Source organism: Equus caballus, chromosome 29 (assembly GCF_041296265.1).
Source record: "Equus caballus isolate H_3958 breed thoroughbred chromosome 29, TB-T2T, whole genome shotgun sequence".
Classification (NCBI taxonomy): Eukaryota; Metazoa; Chordata; class Mammalia; order Perissodactyla; family Equidae; genus Equus; species Equus caballus.
In genome coordinates this window covers 22,569,133-22,591,820 of record NC_091712.1, presented here as the reverse complement: position 1 = coordinate 22,591,820, position 22,688 = coordinate 22,569,133, and the positions used below count along the sequence as shown (strand labels likewise).

Below are 22,688 nucleotides of genomic sequence, written 5' to 3'. Positions count from 1 at the left end.
ATCTTTTCATTTCTTTTTTTATTTTATATTTATTTATTTATTTATTGGTGAAGAAGATTCACTGTGCTAATATCTGTTGCCAATCTTCTCATTTTTTGGCTTGAGGAAGATTAGCCCGGAGCTAACATCTGTGCCAATCTTCCTTTGTTTTGTATGTGGGACACCTCCACAGCATGGCTCATGAGTAGGGTAAGTCTATGCCTGGGATCTGAACTGGCCAACTCGGGCCACTGAAGTAGAGCACGTGGAACTTAAACCTAACTCAGCCATGGGGCTGAACCTTCTTTTTAAATTTTTTGTTTTGTCAAATCTCTTCTTCTGCCTCATATGTATTTTTTTCTTAAGCTAATTAATTCATTCTATGTATGTATGTGTGTGTTTATTTTTATTTAGCTCTAAATCAGGTATGTCATTCTGCCAATGATCGCAGCAAAACTTTCTAAGATGCATATTATAAATATTTTGTATTCTGAATTAAGTAAGGTCTCCCAGTCTAATGGCCTTTCATTACCATTCTATTCACTAACTCTTATACTATTTTTTGTCCGTTGTCCAAGAAAACTGAGTCCGTAAAAAATGATCATATTCAGAGCTCACTTGGTTCTGAACTTGTCTATTTCTCTAAGATATATTTTTTACCTCTCTGCCAATTTATTAACTTGTAGATAAACTACATCTTTCTGATAGTTACATTTTAGAGGAGGACCCGGAATGTTTAACTTTATGTTCCCATTATCTGCATGGATTAAACCAGAAGATTCAGTTACGCTATGCTGTCTTACCATTTATTGAGCTCCTGCCAGATATTAGTAGTTTCTTATTTAAATTAAGATTTTTTTCTAATTATAGAAAATTTTTTAAATTCTTAGAAATGTGTGCATACCTAGTACTAAAACCAGAGACTCACTGCCCACGCTGTTAACTTTGTGAGATATATATATCGACATGCACTCACACACATATATATATGTATTTATATTTATTCAAGGTCAACCTTTGCTTAATACTCATTACCGTAAGGTTTTGAACTGAAGCCTAACAAGAGTTTATGCTCATTTTAGAAAATATGAATTTTTTCACAGTAGCAAAACAAAGCAAAAAAAAGTGTTAACTGTAATACTTTGGTCATAATCTCCTCACTCTGCTCACTAGTGTGCATTTTTCTCTCAGAGGAACATGCAGTTTGCTCACAATAGCATCAGCGGAAGAAAGTAAGAGGCAGAATCATAGCTTCACATGTTTTGTTTTTGTTTTGCTTTTTTGATAAATACAGAAAACATAATTTTTGAATAGACTTCTTAATAGGAACAAACAATGCAATACATTTTCCCCATTGGCTTTGACGCATAGTCACTTTATGCTCTGTTTTCTGGAATAAATTAAGGGTGTTAAGTTAAGGGTAACAAGCAGGGAACAGGTATACATTCGTTTCTATGTAAGTATGTGTACATATATATTCAGATATACAAATGAATCTTAAGCATAATCAGTATCACACTGTATACCGTTTATATATTTTATGTGCTGCATGTTTTTCACTTGACATGAATCCTGAGAGCTTTCCCATATTCATTAATATTTTTGAGAGCATGATTGTAAGGATGAAATAATCTTCTATCATAAGTGATATGCCATAATTTATTCTTGATCAAAACAGTTTTTCTTTGAACACATAAACTGAGGTTGTAAAAGCTTAGACAAAAACAACCATTTGTTTCAGTGTTTATTGTGTTTGTTAGGATCGAATGTTTCTGCGGAGTGCCGTTTCTTGAGGAGAATGGGGAAACAGAGACTAGGAGACTAGCTGTACTTTCTAGCACGCATCCTCTCATGCTCTTCTCTGCGCCTTGCTGTGCTTGTCCTTAGGCAGCTCAGTGTCACATTTCTGAGAGCTGCATCCTGGGATTTCCAATCTGTGAGGGATGGAGAAGAGAGGAGCCAATGGGGGAGGAGCAGTAATGCACTAGAAGGCTCGGGACTGGCTGATGTAAAGATAGTTCCTGTACCCTTAGGGCGTGACCAGATTTTTTAATTTGTTTGTTTTGGTTAAGCCTATGTTTTGTAAAACCCTATGAGTCTCAGAGTTGGACCCTGATAAGGAGTATGAATAAAAATCTTTCGCTGTTATCTTCAGATCTTATTCTAGTTCAGAGAGTTAGGCATGTGGTGTTTTATTTTAAAAGTGCCTGTAAATTCCATGCCCTCTACCAAGCAGTGAGCAGAATCACCAGGGACACTTTGGGATCTTGTCATCTTTGCCTTTAGCTTTTAGAGCTGTGATGCTTTTAATTTCTTTTTATATTTACAGGGGTATTACAGTGGGAATTTTAGAGGGGCTGTGTCAGGTGTGTCTTATCTGCTGTCACAATAACCCCCAAATGTTACTGCTATACATTATAATTTTTAAAAATTATATCTATATTTTATATTTTTAGTCCATTAACTTGTCCCTTTTTTGTTGCTTTGGAGTAAAAGGAGCCAAGTACAAAGTACTAAGTGCCAGACCATGCTTGTATAGAGACATAACTGCAGTCATGGCCCCATTCGTGTGTGTGGTAATTGCATAAATGTAAGCTTGTTATGAAGTACTTTTTATTTAAGTAGTTTGAATCTAACTTTAGATAGTTAAACATTTACAGGACGTGCATTTTCATCTCAAATATTTCCTGTGTATAGAATCCTATCTTTTGCCAAATATAGAAAAATAATTTTAGAACATACCCAAGGACTTCAAATCTACTTATTTTTAAAACCAATTCTGTATAAAATTGCTTTAATAATATACAGTTCTGCCTAAGTGACTCATTGCCAGCCGCCTACTTCAAAAGATAGCAAACCTGGATAGATTAAGTACTAGGTTGAATATTAGATATTTCCAAGTGTTACCTCTGTGGACCGTCCTCCATCAGGATAAGATAAGCTTCATTCTTCCTTTGTTCAGTAAGGATTGTTGGGAGCACAGCAAACTTGAGAAGGATGAATGACCCTGGAAAATATTTGACTGGCGAGACTTTTCCTTGTATGAAGTAGAAGGAAATTGTACATGTGGTAGAGACAGTCCTTAAAGTCTCAGAAGTCCTTCAAATCCTTATCAGAGGACAACTTCATGCGCAAAAGTCTCATCATCCACATCTGTCCTTGCGCTCCCCTTATGCGGTGATCTTTTTTATAAATAAAACTGTACCCACACACCTACAACAGAAACCCCAAAGCATGTAAGGCCTTATTCACCTATACAAGTGGTTTAATTCACAACCAGTTTCACTGAACTGAAGCAAATAACACTTGACGAGTCAGTTAGGAAAGTGGAACTGCTGTGTCCAACACTATTAGGGAGCTGGTGCTCTAAAACAGGAGCTTCCCACCTTTTCTCGTACAGCTTTGGGATAGCGCTGGACGGTGCTGGCTTCTGACCGTCTGCCTCCTAAGCATTCTCCCCTGAGAGCACTGGGCCTTGATTCTGCTGAGCAGATACAGTCGAGGTTAATTTTCTGTCTCTAGTATTGTGTCTATATTGGCAAAAAAGTTATTCTATTTAAAAATGTTTTATTCTGTGCATATTTGAAAACTCTAATATTCTTCCGTCTTGTGGTTCTTTTCTTCTCCATTAGCTGTGTTGAGTATCCAAAGAGTCTAGGCAATCAAGCTGACTTCAAAACAAGCTAAAAAATCACATTTGTTGAAATGGGTGAACAATCTGTGTAGATGTTTGTACGTGACGGGAAGCCTTGAAAATCTGTTTCCAAAACAGCGATACTTTGTAAAAACACAATGCCTAGAGTATCCTGCCACTAAAATCAGCTGATTGAATTTTGTGAGCACCTGAAAACCTTCCAGTATTGTAAAACCAAGTCCTCAAAACCTGACACCTTCACACTGAAGCCTTACTCTCAGCGCGAGTGGGGAAGACAAAACTCCAGGCAAATTATGAGTTCCCACGAGGCAATATTAACAGTAAAAGAAAATTGGTGGTTTTGGTGTGACACACTTTCTCCCGCTGACCCTGAATATGTCTTTGTCTCTCATCCCACCCTCCTAACCCTACCTACCGTTTAGACCCGGTGCTTGTTCATCCCGCAATTATGCGCGCTCTTCAGTCCTCAGGTTACCTAATGGCAGAAGGGGTACAATTATATCATGCTTCTCACACATTACATAAAGTATCTTTATATCTATCATTAGCCTCTAGTATTGGAAAGAGAATGGGGAAGGTTTTCCCTTGAAATATGTACTTCGAAAATATGCCTTATGGCAGTTCTCCAGTAAAAGAACTTTTTATGGCTTCTGGTTTAAAACTTTACTATTTTGATGACCATGAGGAAATTAGTTAACCCCATTAAAGTTTAGTGTTTTTATCTTTAAAATGGTGGTAATGAATTATATCTTGGACCCTAAATGTAGGTAATTTGTCTAGCATAGTGATCAGTGTGTGTGTGTGGGCATGGCTAGCTATTATAATTATTAGTATATAAAAATGATAGCTATTAGTAGTATCAACATCACTCATAAATTCTTCAACTCAGTGGCTTAGTTTTTCATTTCTTCTAACAAAGTCTGTTATGATGTGTGTTGTTAATTTTGGATTTGGGAAGAGATGTTTATTTTACAATAATTTGTTAAACTATACATTTGTATACATTATATTTAATAAGAAAAAGGTAAACATTGGAATTTGAAAGTCAATGAAACTTCCTAGTCTTGTTTTTGGTTTTTTGTCATTACACAGTATTTTAACTACTACAAAGCTAGATTTGGATCAAATGTTGTATAGGTAATTTACACTCAATATATGCAAAAGTGAACTTATTTTATCTTCTTTCCATCCTCACTTTCTCTCTCTTTCCCTCCCTCCCTTCTTTTTTTTTGGGGGGGGGGGGGCGCTTAATCATTATATTTCCATTTCTATGTGGATTACGTCATGTTCACCACCCAAAGACTAATTACAACCCATCACCACACATATGTGCCTAATCATTCCCGTCACTCTCCTCCCTCCCCTCCCCCCACCTCTGGTAACCACCAATCCAACCTCTGTCTCTATGTGTTTGTTTGTTATTGTTTTTATCTTCTACTTATCAGTGAGATCATATGGCCTCTCACTTCCTCCTCCTGACTTATTTCACTTAGCATAATACCCTCAAGGTCGACCCATGTTGTCACAAATGGCCAGATTTCATCCTTTTTTATGGCTGAGTAGTAGTGTTCCATTGTGTATATATCCCACATCTTCTTTATCCATTCGTCCCTTTATGGGTACCTAGGTTGCTTCCAAGTCTTGCCTATTGTGAATAGTACTGCAATGAACATAGGGCTTCATATATCTTTATGCATTTGTGTTTTCAAGTTCTTTGGATAAATACCCGGCAGTGGAATAGCTGGATCGTATGTTAGTTCTATTCTTAATTTTTTCAGGACTCTCCATACCCTTTTCCAGAGTGGCTGCATCAGGTTGCACTCCCACCAGCAGTGTGTGAGGCTTCCCTTTTCTCCACATCCTCTCCAACACTTGTTATTTCCTGTCCTATTAATTATAGCCATTCTGGTGGAGATGAGGTGAGATATTGTAGTTTTGATTTGCATTTCCCTGATTGTTAGTGATCTTGAACATGTGATCTTTTCATGTGCCTCGTGGCCATCTGTATCTCTTCTTTGGAGAAATGTCTCTTCAGATCTTTTGCCCATTTTTTGATTGGGTTGTTTGTTAGTTTTTTTGTTGTTGACATGTATGAGTTCTTTATATATTTTGGATATTAGGCCCTTATCAGATATATGATTTTCAAATATCTTCTCCCAATTGTTAAGTTGTCTTTTCATTTTGTTAATAATTTCCTTTGCTGTGCAGGAGCTTTTTAGTTTGATGTAGTCCGATTTGGTTATTTTTTCTATTGTTTCCCTTGCCCAGTCAGACATGGTACTTGAAAATATACTGCTCAGACCAATGTCAAAGAGCGTACTGCCTATGTTTTCATCTAGAAGTTTCATGGTTTCAGGTCTTACATTCAAATCTTTAATCCATTTTGAGTTAATCTTTGTGTATGGTGTATGATGATTGTCTACGGTCATTCTTTTACATGTGGCTGTCCAGTTTACCCAACACCATTTATTGAAGAGACTTTCTTTTCTCTATTGTATGTTCTTGGCTCCCTTGTTGAAAATTAGCTGTACATATATGTGTGAGTTTATTTCTGGGCTCTTGATTCTGTTCCATTGATCTGTGTGTCTGTTTTTGTGCTAGTACCATGCTGTTTTGGTTACTATAGCTTTGTAGTCTATTTTGAAATCAAGGAGTGTGATACCTCCAGCTTTGTTCTTTTTTCTGAGGATTCCTTTGGCTATTTGGGGTATTTTGTTGTTCCATATAAATTTTAGGGTTCCTTGTTCTATTTCTGTGAAAACTGTTGCTAGAACTTTGATAGGGATTGCATTGAATGTATGTTGCTTTAGGAAGTATGGACATTCTAACTATGTTGGTTTTTCCAACCTGAGATCACGGAATATCTTTCCATTTCTTTGTGTCTTCAGCTTCTTTCAACAATGTTTTATAGTTTTCGGTGTGTAGATCTTTCACCTCTTTGGTTAAGTTTATTCCTACGTATTTTATTCCTTTTGTTGCAATTGTAAATGGGATTGTATTCTTGATTTCTCTTTCTGCTACCTTGTTGTTAACGTAGAGAAATACAACTGATTTTTGTAGTTGATTTTGTATCCTGAAAATTTACTGTATTCATTTTTTATTTCTAAAAGTTTTCTTGTAGATTCTTTAGGGTTTTCTGTTTATTAAAATCATGTCATCTGCAAATAATGACAGTTTCACTTCTTCCTTTCCAATTTGGATCCTTATTATTTCGTTTTCTTGCTTGAGTGCTCTGGCTAGGACTTCCAATACTACGTTAAATAAGAGTGGTGAAAGTGGGCATCCTTGTCTGGTTCCTGTTATTAGAGGGATAGCTTTCAGTTTTCTCCATTGAGAATGATGTTAGCTGTACCCATTTTATATTGATATTATTATAATGATATTAGCTCTACCCTTCTATACACATTTTATTAAGAGTTTTTGTCATAAATGGATGTTGTATCTTGTCAAATGCTCTCTCTGCATCTACTGAGATGATCATGTGATTTTTATTCTTCATTTTGTATCGTATTGATTGATTTGCTGATGTTGAACCATCCCTGCATCCCTGGAATAAATCCCACTTGATCATAGCGTATCATCTTTTTAATGTATTGTTGTATTCGATTTGCTAGTATTTTGTCGAGGATTTTTGCATCAATCTTAATCAGTGATATTTGCTTGTAATGTTCTTTTTTTGTGTTGTCCTTGTCTGGTTTTGGTGTCAGGGTAATGTTGGCTTCATGGAATGAGTTCAGAAGCTTCCCTTCCTCTTCAAATTTTTGGAAGAGTTTGAGAAGGATAGCTATTAAGTCTTCTTTGAATGTTTGGTAGAATTCACCAGGGAAACCATCTGGTCCTGGACTTTTGTTTTTGGGGAGGTTTTTGATCACTGTTTTGATCTCCCTACTGGTGATTGGCCTATTCAAATTCTCTATTTCTTTTGGAAAGTTGTATGATTCTAAGGATTTATCCATTTCTTCCAGATTATCCAATTTGTTGGCATATAGCTTTTTATAGTATTCTCTTACAGTCGTTTGTATTTCTGAGGTGTCCATTTTAATTTCTCTTCTTTCATTTCTGATTTTATTTGAACGTTCTCTCTTTTTTCCCTTGGTGAGTCTAGCTAAAGGTTTGTCAATTTTGTTTATCTTTTCAAAGAACCAAATCTTAGTTTCATTGATATTTTCTTTTTTTTTTTTTTTAGCCTCTATTTCATTTACTTCTGCTCTGATTTTTATCATTTCCCTCCTTCTACTGATTTGGGCTTTGTTTATTCATCTTTTTTCTGTTCCTTTAGGTGCACTGTAAGATTGTTCACTTTTCTTGTTTGTTAAGATAGGCCTGTTGCTATAAACTTCCCTCTGAGAACAGCTTTTGCCATATCCCATAAATTTTGGCGTGTCATATTTTCATTTTCATTTGTCTCCAGGTGTTTTTGATTTCTCCTTTGAGTTCTTCATTGACCCAATCATTTTTCAGTAGCATTTTGTTTGATCTTCACATATTTGTGGCTTTTCTGATTTTCTTCCTGTAGTTGATTTCTAGTTTCATACCATCGTGGTCAGAAAAGGTGCTTGGTATTATTTCAATCTTAAATTTATTGAGACTTGTTTTGTGGCCTAATATGTGATCTATCCTGGAGAATGTTCTATGTGCATTTGAAAAGAATGTGTATTCTGTGGTTTTTGAGTGGAATGTTCTGTATATATCTACTAAGTCCATCTGGCCTAATGTGTCATTATAAGCTAATGTTTCCTTATTGATCTTCTGTTTGGATGATCTATCCATTGGCGTAAGTGGAGTGTTAAAGTTGCCTACTATTATTGTGTTACTGTCTATTTCTCCTTTTCTGTCTGTTAATAATTGCTTTCTATGTTTAGATGCTCCTGTGTGCATGCATAGATATTTACAAGTGTTATATTTTCTTCTTGGATTGTTCCCTTTATCATTACATAGTGCTCTTCTTTGTCTGTTGTTACAGTTTTTGTTTTAAAATCTATTTTGTCTGATGTAAGTGTTGCTACCTCAACTTTCCTTTCTTGGCCATTTGCATGCAGTATCTTTTTCCATCCCTTCACCTTCACTTTGTGAATATCTTTAGGTCTGAAGTGTGTCTCTTGTATGCAGCATATATATGCGTCTTGGTTTTTTATCCAATCAGCCACCCTATGCCTTTTGATTGGAGCATTTAGTCCATTGACATTTAAAGTAGCTATTGATAAGTGTGTACTTATTGCCATTTTGTTACCTTTTTTCTGGGTGTTTTAGCAGTTCTTTTCTGTTCCTTTCTTCTTCTCTTGCTCTCTTTCCTTATGGTTTGTTGGCTTTCTTTAGTATTATGTTTGGGTTCCTTTCTCTTAATTGTTTGTGTATTTTTATAGGTTTCTGTTTTGTGATTACTATGAGGTTCACATATAATAACCTATATATATAGCAATCTGCATTGAGTTCATGGTCTCTTTAGTTTGACCTCTTGCTAAAAGCTCTACTCTTTTACTCCCCTCCTCCCACATGTTATGTTTTTGTTATCATATGTAACCTCTTTATTTGTGCATGTGTATTCATTACCCTCCTATCATAGAAATAGATAATTTTAGTACTTTTGTCTTTTGATCTTCATATTAGCTTCATAGGTTGTTGATCTGCTACCTTTACTGTATATTTGCTGTTACTGGTGATTTTATTGCTTTTTTAAAAAAATAATTTTCTTATTCCTGTTTGTGGTCTTCTCTTTCCTACTTAAGTCCTTTTAGTATTTCTTGCAAGGCTGGTTTCTTGGTGATAAACTCCTAATTTTTTCTTGTTTAGGGAACTCTGTATCTCTCCTTCCATTCTGAATGACAACCTTGCTGAGTAGAGTATTTTTGACTGTAGGTTTTTCCTTTCCATGCTTTAAATATATTGTGCATCTCCCTTCTAGCCTGTACGGTTTCTGCTGAGAAGTCAGCAAATAGCCTTATGGGCTTTCCTTTGTATGTAACTTGTTGTCTTTCTCTTGCAGATTTTAGGATTCTCTCTTTATCTTTAGTTCTCAACATTTTAATTATAATGTATCTTGGTGTGGGCCTCTTTGGGTTTATCTTGTTTGGTGCTCTCTGTGCTTCTTGTTCCTGGATGTCTGTTTCTTTCCTTAGGTTAGGAAACTTTTCAGCTATTATTTCTTCAAATAGATTCTCTGCCCCTTTGTCTCTCTCTTCTCCTTCTGGGACACTTATAATATGGATGTTGGTGTGCCTGATGTTGTCCCAGAGTTCCCTTACACTGTTCTCATTCTTTTTTCTTCCGTCTGTTCGGCTTGGGTGATTTCCTCTAGTCTTTCATCCAGCTCACTGATCTGTTGTTCTGTATCATCTACTCTGCTCTAGAGTCCGTCTAGTGAATTTCCCATTTCTAGTATTGTATTCTTCATTTCTGATTGGTTCTTTTTTTTTTTTTTTGAGGAAGATTAGCCCTGAGCTAATATCTACAGCCAATCCTCCTCTCTTTTTGCTGAGGAAGACTGGCCCTGAGCTAACATCCGTGCCCATCTTCCTCTACTTTTTTTCATATGTAGGATGCCTACCACACCATGGCTTGCCAAGTAGTGCTGCATGTCTGCAACCAGGGTCCAAACTGGCAAACCCTGGGCAATTGAAGCAGAACGTGTGAACTTAACTGCTATCCCACTGGGCCTGCCCTCTGATTGGTTCTTTTATATATTTTCAAATTCTTTGTTGAAGTTCTCACTGGGTTCATCCATTCTTCTTCCAAGATCAGTGAGCATCCTTATGACTTTTTGCTTGAACTCTTTGTCAGGTAGACTGCTTATTTCGGTTTCATTTAGTTCTTTTTCTGGGGTTTTGTCCTGTTCCCTTACTTGGAATGTAGTCCTTTGTCTCCTCGTTTTTCCTCTTTCTCTGTGCTTATATCTATGTACTAGGTAGATCAGCTACATCTCCCAATCTTGGAGAGGTGGTTTTATGTAATAGATGCCTTATGAGGCCTAGCAGTGTGCTTCCCTCTCGTCACCAGTTCCAAATGTTCCAGGAGTTTTCCTCTGTTGTGGCAGTATTGTTCTTGCTGCAGGTGCCTGGGGAGACTAGGCTGTCCCCCTGGCCAGCTGGTTCTAATGCTCATCTGTGTGTGGCTGCCATGGACCCTTTATTGGGTTTGGGGTGCCCCAGCACAGTTGGCTGCAAGGTCTAATAGCACATTCCTGTTGCAGTTTTTCTATTAAATGAGTAGGCCCTCAGCGTGGCTGGTTGCTAGGCTCAAGGGCTTACAATTGCTGTGGGCCTCCAGCCTGCAATGCTATTGTCAGCTCTCTCAGGCTTGCAGCTGAGTGGGGCTAGCCCTACGCATGGGAACGCCCAATTGTTCAGGCTTGGGAAGGTGGGGCCAATCCCCTACGTGGCTGTTTGAGAAGCACAAGTCTGCTGCAGCTGCCTAGCCCCACCACTTGAAGGGCTACACACTCAAGCAACACAGTCTTGCCCCATGCACATGCCCCAACCCACTGAAGTGGACCCAGTAACCCTACTGCAGAGGTCCCACACACTCCACCAATGCAGCCCCACTCCTTGCGCATGCCCTGCTCTGCTGAGGCAGACCCACTTGCCCAGTTGCAGAAATTCCAGGCACCAGGTCTATGTGGGTCCACAAGTTGCCCAAGGTCTTGCCATTGGGTGGGGCCAGTCCCGAGGGTAGGCTGCCTACCCTGGCTGAGCTGGATTAAATTGGTGCTCTAGTGGGTGGGGCAGACCACTGGGCTAACAGGCCGGGGGAAGAACTCTAGTGACACCTGCCAGTACTAGGTCACAATAATGGCTGCTGCCAATGTCTCAGTTCCTGGAGTGATCTCACCTCTCACCAAGATGCACCCACAGCCTATCATGTGGGTCTCTTTTCAACAAAGGACTGCACACCTTTCTTTCTGGTGATTTTAGGTTGCTTTCTGAAACAGGTGAATTTGTGCATGGGTCCTATAAAAGCAGGCTTACTCCCTTACATCCAATAGCTTTTCTGGGGGTATTCCCCATTGCAGTTAATAGCCAGCTAAGCTAAGTATTATGACACTTGTCCTGGTTGTGCTGGATCCAAAAGCTGTTTATAACAGTACCATTCCCCCACTCCTCCAGGGAAGGCTTCATATCTTAGGATTGCTCCCTGCCAGTCAAGAAGTGCTATGGCTCCAAGGTGGCTTCTTTCTCTCCAGAAAGGATTTTCTGCCTCTTCTACCTCAGTCAGCCCTGTCCCTTGTTGCAGAGGTTCTTTTTATCAGTTTTCAGTTCTCTCTCAGGGTATTTGTTCCAAGCATAGTTGTAAATTTGTTGTGTCCATGGGAGAAGTGAATTCAGAGTCCATCTACGCTGCCATCTTGACACCATCCAATGTGTAATGTCCCTTCCTTCCTTTTTTTATTTTGCTCCTTCCACATGGATTTAGTAGTTACCTGCTATTGCCAAGCACAATACTAGGAATGGGCATGCAATCACGAATGAGACAGTTACAACCCCTGCCCTCATGTAACTTAAAACTAGTTAGTAAGACACATTCAACAAATGAATTACAGAATTAATTATACCAAAATAGAGTTGATGAGGGTGATGAGGGAAAGCACAGAATTTATGCAAGTAAATAACATGCAAATAAGAAGAAAATTTAACTTAGTCTGGGGAGTGCTGGGGAGAGTCATGGATGCCAACCCTAAACTGAGACCTGAAGGATGAGGTGGGGGTTGGGAGGTTTTTAAGTAGAAGTAATATAATTTTCCTGACTTATATGTTCTTTTCTTTTTTCTGTTTATTTTCAAACACAATCTTCTTCTCAGTCACTCAGGCTTAAAATCTTTACATTATCTATGACTGTTTATTCTCTTTTGCCTCAACAAGTAATCAGCTGCCAAAGGGTGCACCTACAACACAACTAACAATAATGTACAACTGAAATTTCACGAGATTGTAAACTATCATAAACAGTAAAAATTAAAAAAAAAATCAGTTACCCAGTTTTCTTGAGTCAGCATCTTATCCCTCTATTCCTGTAAATGACTGAATTCTCAGTCTCACTACATTAGTTATATCCTTCTTTATGTTTTTACTATAGCTTTATTTCTTATTTTATTCAGCAAATATTTATTGGGCACTTCCTGAGTGCCAGGACTCTGAGTGCCAGTGTTACAGAATTAAACACAATAACATGGCTGTCACAAAGCCTACACTCCAAAATAGTGCCATGGGACCAGTGCTGTGATGAAGCAGAGACAGGATGCTAAGAAGACTTCCTCTTCTTAGAGTAAGAAATGTTCAGGCTGATGCCTGATGAGTGAACAGGAGTAAGCCAGGTACCAGTGAGACAGTCGGGTCATCCAGGCAGAAGGGACAGCATACGCAAGGACTGGAGGGATGGGTGGTAGAAAGTAATGATGTAGTAGAGATAAGCTATTGTCAACCAACTTAAATAATTTTGCCTTTTTTTTAAGAGCAGTGGGAGCCACTGAAAGGTTTTAGGCAAGAGAGTGATGCATCAGAAACATCACACTAGCTGCCATTCGGGGACTGGAGTAAAGGGAAATGCAGGACTAAGATATAAGAAAAGAAAGAGGTTTGATGGCTAAGATGATGAATTCGAGGTTTTTTTGTCCCAACTGGGTTTCTCACTTTCAGTCTCTTCCACTTCTGTAGCCAACCAATCCTCTTGCACGTTGCTGCTGGATTAACGCCCTGGAACACATTTCTGATCCCAACTCAGAGGAGTTCAATGGCATGTCTGCTGCTCTGACATTCAGACAAAATCTGAATTCCTCACCCTGTTGTTCAAAGCTTACAATGACCTGGTCCCATCTCTGATGTAAAGCTCCTCTTGCCGTATTCCTGGCTGTAACCATACACTTCACACTGCTAAGATTTCCCACAACCATGCCTTCATCCTTGGCTCCCACCCCCTGTCCTCTTTGCCTACACCCTTCAACCTGTTCCTCTTTCTTGTCCTTGCTCAGATGTCCACTACTGCCCCACCCACCCCCACCCCACCACCCGCCCCCCAGCCAGGATAACCTCACTTATTTCCACTGAGGGTAATTTCCCTTTTCTCAGAATCCTCAATATGATGCAATTCACAGCATAATAGCATTTGTCACCTCCCCGACATGGGAGAGCTATATAAAGAAGGGTAGCTCTGATGAGGTTGTACTCTGGAATCAAACCGCTGGGATTCAGATCCCAGCTCTGAACCTCCTAGCTGTGTGACCCTGGGTACATCACTTAAATTCTCTGTGTTTCATTACTTTTCCATAAAATAAAAGTCCTATTTTATAAGGTATTGTGAGGATTAAATGAGTAAATAATGCAAAAATACTTAATTTAGCTTCTAGCCATAGTAAGCGCATATAACTATTTGGTATGATCATTCTATTATTTTTATCATTTGCATGTAATATCTGCTCTTCTAAATTATGACTTCTTCGAGGACTTAATCCACATCTGATTTATTTTTATGGCTTCTAAATCCCTTACTGCCTCACACAGAGTAGATAAATATTGAATTGTGAATTAGAATCACAGAGATTAGTGAACCCTAATCAGACTTCTCAAATAGTTTATTTTGAAGATAGCATTTTCTTAATTAAATTAGCTAATATAGACCATTGAGCAAATATTTAATATGTGTAAATTTTCTGTGTGTGAAGCATAAAGAATACATGAAGGAGCATGTCTTCTCCAATTTTACATTTGATTCAGGGATGCATCCATAAAGATAACTACGATGTAAGGTAGGAAAAGTATACAGTCAAAAAGCAATTTTAGGAATTCAAAAGGAGTGGCTGGAATGATTAGAAAAGAATTCATCGAGATGGTGAAATGTAATTATACTGGAATGAGATGGTAACTTTTAGAACAAAGCATACGTAAGTCAACCCTCCTAGTAACGTTAGCCAATAATCACTGAGTATTTACTGTACCAGGCACTGTGTTTATCTCACTTAAACTTTAAAATAGTCCCATCTGGAAGTATTACTGGTGTGTTCATTTTACAAATGGGAAAACTAAGGCATAGCAAAGCAATGTTAAGTAGATTGTCAAAGTCACAAAACTGATAAGAGTAGAGCCAGGATGGTCACCAGGGAGACTGAATTCAGAGCCTGTATCTCCACCAGCACACTGCAAGATTAAGAGTTCTACTTCACTATTGGCTGGACTGTTTCTAATATTACATTTTATTAAATTCACTGGAATTTCATTTTCTATTGCTTTTTAAACTTATACTTCATACCTGGATGCTGAAAAATAATTGACTTATTCTTTCATTTATTGCTGACTGACTCAATCTTTCACTTACCATAACAAGTCTTCAAATTCTTCATCTGTGAAATAAAAGTTTAAAGCTATATCAGTATTTCCCAAACAGTTCAAGAGCAATTCTTTATTTTAAAATAAAAAATCATGCAGACTTCTACATTATAGTCGTTTACTTTTTGCTTATTCGTTTCCTGGAGAGAGCTCGGTGTATAATGGAAAACTGCAATAAGTCACGGGACTTTGCAGCCCCCAGGAATCCATTCTTCCAGAATAATCTCTAAGTTCATTTCTAATGGAAATATTTCAGATTTTGTGTATTCTAGACTTTTAGTCCCTATCTCTCTAGTTTCTAATCTGTCACTTCTCTCTGCCCTGAGAAGGAACACATATGCTCCCCTCATCCCTTAGACTTCTATCGAGTTTTCTCTATTTGTTTTTCTCCCTAAGTTTTCCCCTCTTCCCTCAGCTCAGATTCCTTAGTAAACAATAAAGCTTACTTTGCAGACCTCGTAATTACTACTGAACTACTGTGCAAAGGAACTATGTCTGAGAAGTATGAGCTAAAACTAGAATATACATTTATAGAATTTTAACTTGATCTGTGAAAATAGTAAATAAAGGAAAGATTTTGGATATCAGTTTTTGAATGAATCCAAACAGTTTTCAGGAATCAAATCTGTATCTTCAATATAGACCTAGTGAATTAGAAAATTAAGGACACATACTATATGTCAGTGAAAGAACAAAGTTGAAAATTTTTTGAAAATTTTTTATTTGACTTCAGGAGCACGCAAAGCATCATCTCCTGTCCACACCTATTTCTACCCTTCTTTCATTTGTCCTTGGCACTTTTGTTGAGTCTTTTTCCCACACCTTGAAAATTAAATCCGTAATGGTGTTGTCAATACTTAGTTTAACACCTTTATATAGTAGAAATATTTGAGAAATGCCAGCATAGAGTTATAGGTAAAGGCATTCTTGGTACTGCTGAAGAGAGGGGCTCTATTTGTAAGACGTCAGCAAGAAAATGTCACTACCTGAACCATGTCCCCCAGCTCTGCTTTATGTTTCCCAATACTCACATCTTTGGGTTGAAAAATCAAACTTACACTCAGGGTTTCAGTAGTGGGTATATTTTTCTGTTATGATGACTGCTTTCTGCAGAATCAGGCCAGCTGCTCTAGCAGAAGAGTGCACGTCTATGTTCTTCAACAGCGTTAATCCTTCAGCTGTACAGGGTTCCTTAGGCGGGGCCAAGCCAATTCCTATTCTATGATGGCTTGACCACACAGCATTCAAAAAGGCCTTGCACGTGCCTTTTGACCATCTGCCTGGAATTGGACACTTGTTCCTTTGCGTCCCACTGAATGTATATCTCAGCACCTCAGCTACTTTAATGTAATTTCTTGTTTACATATCTCTCTTCTTTTCTTCTCGGACTTTGTATCCACAGCATCTACTATAGTGCCTGGCTCATAGTAGATGCTTCATTAATATTTGTTGAATGAAAACTCTGGAGTGAGAAGCCAGGAGTTAGTGAGGTAATTAGGCCAAGTACTAGGCAAAGTATAAGTAATAAGAATAAATATGGAATGGAAGATTGACCGAGGGGACCATGCACAGTAATCCTGTCAGGGCTGTTTCAGACAGGGGAAAGTATTACTAGATGTCTGGAGGTGGGAATAAGCAGGGCTCCGTTGGAGAATGGCATCGGAAGCTAGCCTGGCTGGCCCATCTGGGGAAGTAGCATACCAAAGACTGAGAGACAACTGATAGAAACTCCTAAAAGTTAGAAGTAAAGAATTTAGATTTGATTTGAAAGCAATGGGGAGACTCTATAGTTCTTTGATTTGGACAGTCAGTGATCAAAATAATATTTTAAAGTTTTATTCAAATGGATGTGTGCTTAAATCAAAATTCATATGTGTTGGGCCTGGTGGCATAGTGGTTAAGTTCACACGTTCCACTTTGGTGACCTGTGTATCGCAGGTTCGGATCCTGGGTAAGGACCTACACACTGCTCATCAAGTGCATGCTGTGGCAGTGTCCCACATACAAATTAGAGGAAGATTGGCACAGATGTTAGCTCAGCAACAATCTTCCTCAAGCAAAAAGGGGAAAATTGGCAACTGATGTTAGGTCAGGACCAATCTTCCTCACACACACACACAAAATTCTTATGTGTTAAACATCAGATTGTGAAATGCTGATTTTATTCTGTGGGTCATCAGTTGATCCTGAAGGTCTCTTTCTTTCTCTTCTCACCCCACAGGTTGTTATTTTGTACTTTGAGCCAAGCACATTTCGCTGTATTCTCCTAAGATGGGTTCGACTTCTCGGTTTTGCTACTGTTTATGGAACTGTCACTCTCAAGCTTCACAGGTATATTGTATTTTATTACTCTTCATTCCCATGGGAGGATCAAAGTGTTCAGCTTAGCATGTAATTGCAAGCTGGGTCAGCCACTTAAACAGTTTGATTTCAAGACTTTAGATATCAAGATGATATATATTTTTCATTTTCAAGGCAATATCTTTATGATTCTCTAGGAAAATCTTTAATACAACTGAATTTGAACAACACACTCTAATAAAATGCGCCATTAGCCCAGGTTAATTCTCAATAAAAAATAAGTTTAGAATGAATGTGAAACAGTAGTTATTAGCTAAGAACAGGAAAGAATACAAAGAAAACATAGCTGAGAGAATAATTCAGAGCCAGAACTACCAAAGAATCCTATACGGTAGAATTCAGCAGTGTGCTTATTTGGCAAAACCTACTGTCCTTCATTCCTAAATTCCATGCCCCAGGGTAATCCTGCTGCTGTTCTATGGGTGAAGCTCAAAAAGATAGTGTTCCTGGCTTTCCTCCTTAACCAGTGTGCTCTAGTGATTATCAACCTTGCAAAGTGGAGAATATTGTGAATTCCCTTATACTTTGTTCCAAAACCACCTACTTTAAAAAGATGTGTATGTCAAACATTAGGAAGAAAGAGGCAATGAAATAAATTGCCTATCCACAAAGGCTAGGAATGGCTAGAAATGGTTCCATGTTTTTTCCTTGCCTCCTCTTTCCTAGTTTTCTCAATGTAGTGGTGCCAAAGAGCATAGGAGAGAAAATATAAATTTCTCCCGCAGGATAAAACTGTAGCTCTATAGCGGAAACCCTTTACTCTGATGAGCTTTAAAGCTGTTTGACAATCACAGTAAGCCGTTCATATTTTCATGCTAATTTGGCCATATTTCTCAATAAAAATATTTTAACATGGCTCATACAATACTTTATCTTAGATGCCATAATATGTATATTTCTCTTTAAATGTCCCCTATTTCAACCTTTTATAAAATGTGATAATTTTACTATCAACTACATAAGAATCTACGTTTCTTTTCCCCTTTTTTGGCTGGTACTTATTTGCTGGAAATGCTGCAGATTATCTTTTTGGAACAAATGTAAATATCCTTAACTCCCAGGATTCCTTTCTTATTTTTTACATGTCATGTAGTACCAAGAACATTGGACTCAATTTCAGGACACCCAGTTTAAATGTCAGTTTAGCCTCCAAAAACTCATATGCCTCTACTTCCAACAAAAAGAAAGGATTAGACCAATCTCTAATGTTCTTTCTGACGCTCACTTTATTGTTTCCATATCATAGCACGCTTTGCTCTTTGTGTCAATCCTTCAAGTACCTTCCAGTTTCTATTCTTTATATAATAGCTGTTTTTCAACTGGTGTTCACCAAAGAAAATGAGAAATCATTGGCAGCCTACAATAAGCCTTCTAAAAATCCTTAAAGAATGGGTGCCCTTTTGAGACTTGAAAATGACCTCTCTCCCTAGGGGTCTAGCACTGAGCAGCTATTGAGTCCTCTATTCTGTGACACAGTTTGCTTATTTGATTGTCCTCTTCATTTTCACCTAATTTCCTTTCTCCTTGGAGTGAGGGTCTTACCACTGAATCCCCAGCTCTTAGCACAATGACTGACACATGGGAGGTATTTAATACATACTAGTCGATGAGTGAATGAATAAAAATGTGAGATCCAACTTGAAAGCTGCTTCCCACAGTTCTCTCCACACATGATTCATTCATATTCCTCTGACTCACTGTGTGTCCTCAAGTGTCTTGAACAACATAACACCATGATCTGCATGAGGCTGTTTGATGGGATGCAAACAGTTTTAAATAACCTTGGATCATATAGTGAGAATATTACTTCCATTCGGGTTCTCTTTCTATCTTTCTGATCATTTCGGGGAGAAAAATTAGTTGGGAACTCATAGGTCTTTAACACCTGCCAAACAGTTGCTAACCTTCCTTTGTATCAAAATGCAGATTAAGCTTCAGGCTCAGAGTTTTCCATTGCAGTGCTGTCTAGATAAAATTTCTTAACTTTGTTTCACTATATTTATTTTCATAGTTAGTTTCTATTGATGGGTTGTCTATCAGTTTTTCATTGAACGTAGCAATATAAAGTTTCCTTTAAAATATTTTGAGGCAATAAATACAAATTGATTTAAAGAAAATATTAGCTGGTGCACAGATAGCAGAGATCTTGAGGGTAGTACGCAAATGACTGAAATTTGGGGAACCAGATACTTCATCATTCTTTTGTTTGTTTTAAAGACTGAAGTTAAAACTGTTTTCTCTCTGTGTTTCTAGAAGTCATTGCAGTGAAGAATTACCCCACTGAAAGCTTAAATCGAGTGGAAACTATTTCTAATTTAATGAGCTGAATTATTCTTATCCTGTCTGAACCATATGGCTCTATATTACTCTGGGTTTTTTTTTCCCTGTTGCTTACATTTAACTGATTCCAATATTGGTTATGTCTATAAACTGAACTATCAGCATCCCAGAGGAATATGAGCAACCTGATGGAAGTAGCTGGTTGAACCAGCTTTGTATTCCCCATTCTTAGTGCTGCATCTTGCCTATATTATATATTCAGATATTTGTTAAATTAGTGGATGGGTGGATATTTATAGTGAATGGAGCTGCAAGAAGTGTCTTTAGTTGGTATCTCTGAGTCAAGCAACATGTGGCCCTGAAGAAAAGACTTCTAAGATTTTGTAGTAACATGATAGAGAGGAAAAACATAACTCCTAACAAATCCAAAGGATTATTAATTTCACGTTCTTTGGATAAATACCCAGTAGTGGAATAGCTGGGTCCTAAGGTATTTCTATTTTTAATTTTTTGAGAAATCTCCATGCTGTTTTCCATAGTGGCTGCACAAGTTTGCTTTCTGACCAGCAGTGTATGAGGGTTTCTTTTTTTCTACATCCTCTCCAACATTTGCTGTTTTTTGTCTCGGTAATTATAGGCGTTCTAAGAGGTGTAAGGTGATATCTCATTGTAGTTTTGACTTGCAGTTCCCTGAAGAGTAGTGATGTTGAACATCTTTTCATGTGACTGTTGGCCATCTGTATATCTTCTTTGGAAAAATGTCTGTTCCTGTCCTCTGCCCATTTTTTGATCATGTTGTTTGTTTTTTTGTTGTTGAGTTACATGAGTTCTTTATATATTTTGGAGATTAACCCCTTGTCAGATATATGATTTGCAGATATTTTCTCCCAGTTGGTGGGTTGTCTTTTCGTTTCGTTCCTGGTTTCTTTTGCCTTGCAGAAGCTCTTTAGTCTGATGAAGTCCCATTTGTTTGTTTTTTCTTTTATTTCCCTTGCCTGAGTAGGCACGGTATTTGAAAAGATCCTTCTAAGACCAATGTCAAACAGTGTACTGCCTATATTTTCTCCTAGGAGTTTTATGGTTTCACGTCTTGCCTTCAAGTCTTAATCCACTTTGAGTTAATTTTTGTGTGTGGCAAAAGATAATGGTCTACTTTCATTCTTTTGCATGTGGTTGTCCAGTTTTCCCAACACTATTTATTGAAGAGACTTTCCTTTCTCCATTGTATGTTCTTAGCTCCTTTGTTGAAGGTTAGCTGTGCATAGATGTGTGGTTTTATTTCTGGGCTTTCAATTTTCTTCCATTGATCTGTGTGTCTGTTTTTGTACCATAGTTTTGATTACCATAGTTTTGTAGTATATTTTGAAGTCAGGGACTGTGATGCCTCCAGCTTTGTTCTTTTTTCTCATTATTGTTTTAGCTCTTTGGGATCTTTTGTCGCCTCAAATGAATTTTAGGATTCTTTGTTCTATTTCCATGAAGAATGTCATTGGGATTCTAATTGGGATTGCATTGAATCTGTAGACTGCTTTAGGTACTATGGACATTTTAACTATGTTTATTCTTCCAATCCATGTGCATGAAATATCTTTCCATTTCCTTATGTCATCATCAATTTCTTTCAATAATGTCCTATAGTTTTCATTGTGTAGGTCTTTCACCTCCTTGGTTAAATTTATTCCTAAATATTTTATTCTTTTTGTTGTTATTGTAAATGGGGTTGTATTCTTGAGTTCTCTTTCTATTAGTTCATTATTAGAGTATAGAAATGCAACTGATTTTTGTAAGTTGATTTTGTACCCTGCAATTTAGCTGTAATTATTGATTATTTCTAATAGTTTTCTGATGGATTCTTTAGGGTTTTCTATATATAAAATCATGTTGTCTGCAAACAGTGAGAGTTTCACTTCTTCCTTGCCAGTTTGGATACCTTTTATTTCGTTTCCTTGCCTTATTGCTCTGACCAAAACCTCCAGTACTATGTTGAATAAGAATGGCAAGAGTGGGCACCCTTGTCTTGTTCCTGTTCTCAGAGGAATGGCTTTCAGTTCTTCCCCATTGAGTATGATGTTGGCTGTGGGTTTGCCATATGTGGCCTTTATTATGTTGAGATACTTTCCCTTTATATCCATTTTATTCAGAGGTTTTATCATAAATGGATGTTGGATCTTGTAAAATGCTTTCTCTGCATCTATTGAGATGATCATCTGGTTTTTATCCCTCATTTTGTTAATTTGATGTATCTCATTGTCTGATGCTGATGTTGAACCATCCCTGTGTCCCTGATATAAATCCCACTTGATCATGGTGCATGATCCATTTAATGTATTGCTGTATTCAGTTTGCCAGTATACCATTGAGGAATTTTGCATCTATGCTCATCAGTGATATTGGCCTGTAATTTTCCTTCTTTGTGTTGTCCTTCTCTGGTTTGGGGGTCAGGATGATAGTGGCCTAGTAAAATGTATTAGGAAGTGTTCCATCTTCTTCCATTTTTTGGAATAGCTTGGGAAGGATAGGTATAAAATCTTCTTTGAATGTTTGGTAGAATTTTCCAAAGAAGCCATTTGGTCCTGGACTTTTATGTTTCGGGAGGTTTTTGGTTACTGTTTTGATCTCTTTACTTGTGATTGGTCTATTCAGATTCCCTATTTTTTCTTGATTAAGTTTTTGGAGGTTGTATGAAACTAAGAATTTATCCATGTCTTCTTGATAGTCCAATTTGTTGGCTTATAGTTTTTCATGGTATTCTCTTATAATCCTTTGTATTTCTGTGGTATCCATTATAATTTCTCTTTCATTTCTGATTTTATTTATTTGAGCCTTCTTTCTTTTTCTTAGTGAGTCTGACTAAGGGTTTGTCAATTTTGTTTATCTTCTCAAAGAACCAGCTCTTAGTTTTGTTGATCATTTTTGTGGACTTTTGGTTTCAATTTCATTTATTTCTACTCTAATTTTTATTATTTCCCTCCTTCTGCTGACTTTGGCCTTTGTTCTTCTTTTTCTAATTCTGTTAGATGTAGTTTAAGATTGCTTATTTGAGATTTTTCTTGTTTGTTGAGGTGGGCCTGTATTGCCATGTATTTCCCTTAGAACCTCTTTGC

At 37.5% G+C, this 22,688-nt stretch overlaps 1 protein-coding gene across 2 annotated transcripts in view; it reads left to right on the top strand.

Annotated features, from left to right (window-relative positions):
- Nucleotides 1-22,688, top strand: part of GPR158 (G protein-coupled receptor 158) — a 408,291-nt gene that overhangs the window by 343,425 nt on the left and 42,178 nt on the right. For both annotated transcript variants that reach the window (XM_070254823.1, XM_001495442.7), the window contains one exon: nt 17,165-17,274. In XM_070254823.1, coding sequence (XP_070110924.1) covers nt 17,165-17,274 — 110 coding nt within the window. The remainder of the gene's footprint in view (nt 1-17,164; nt 17,275-22,688) is intronic.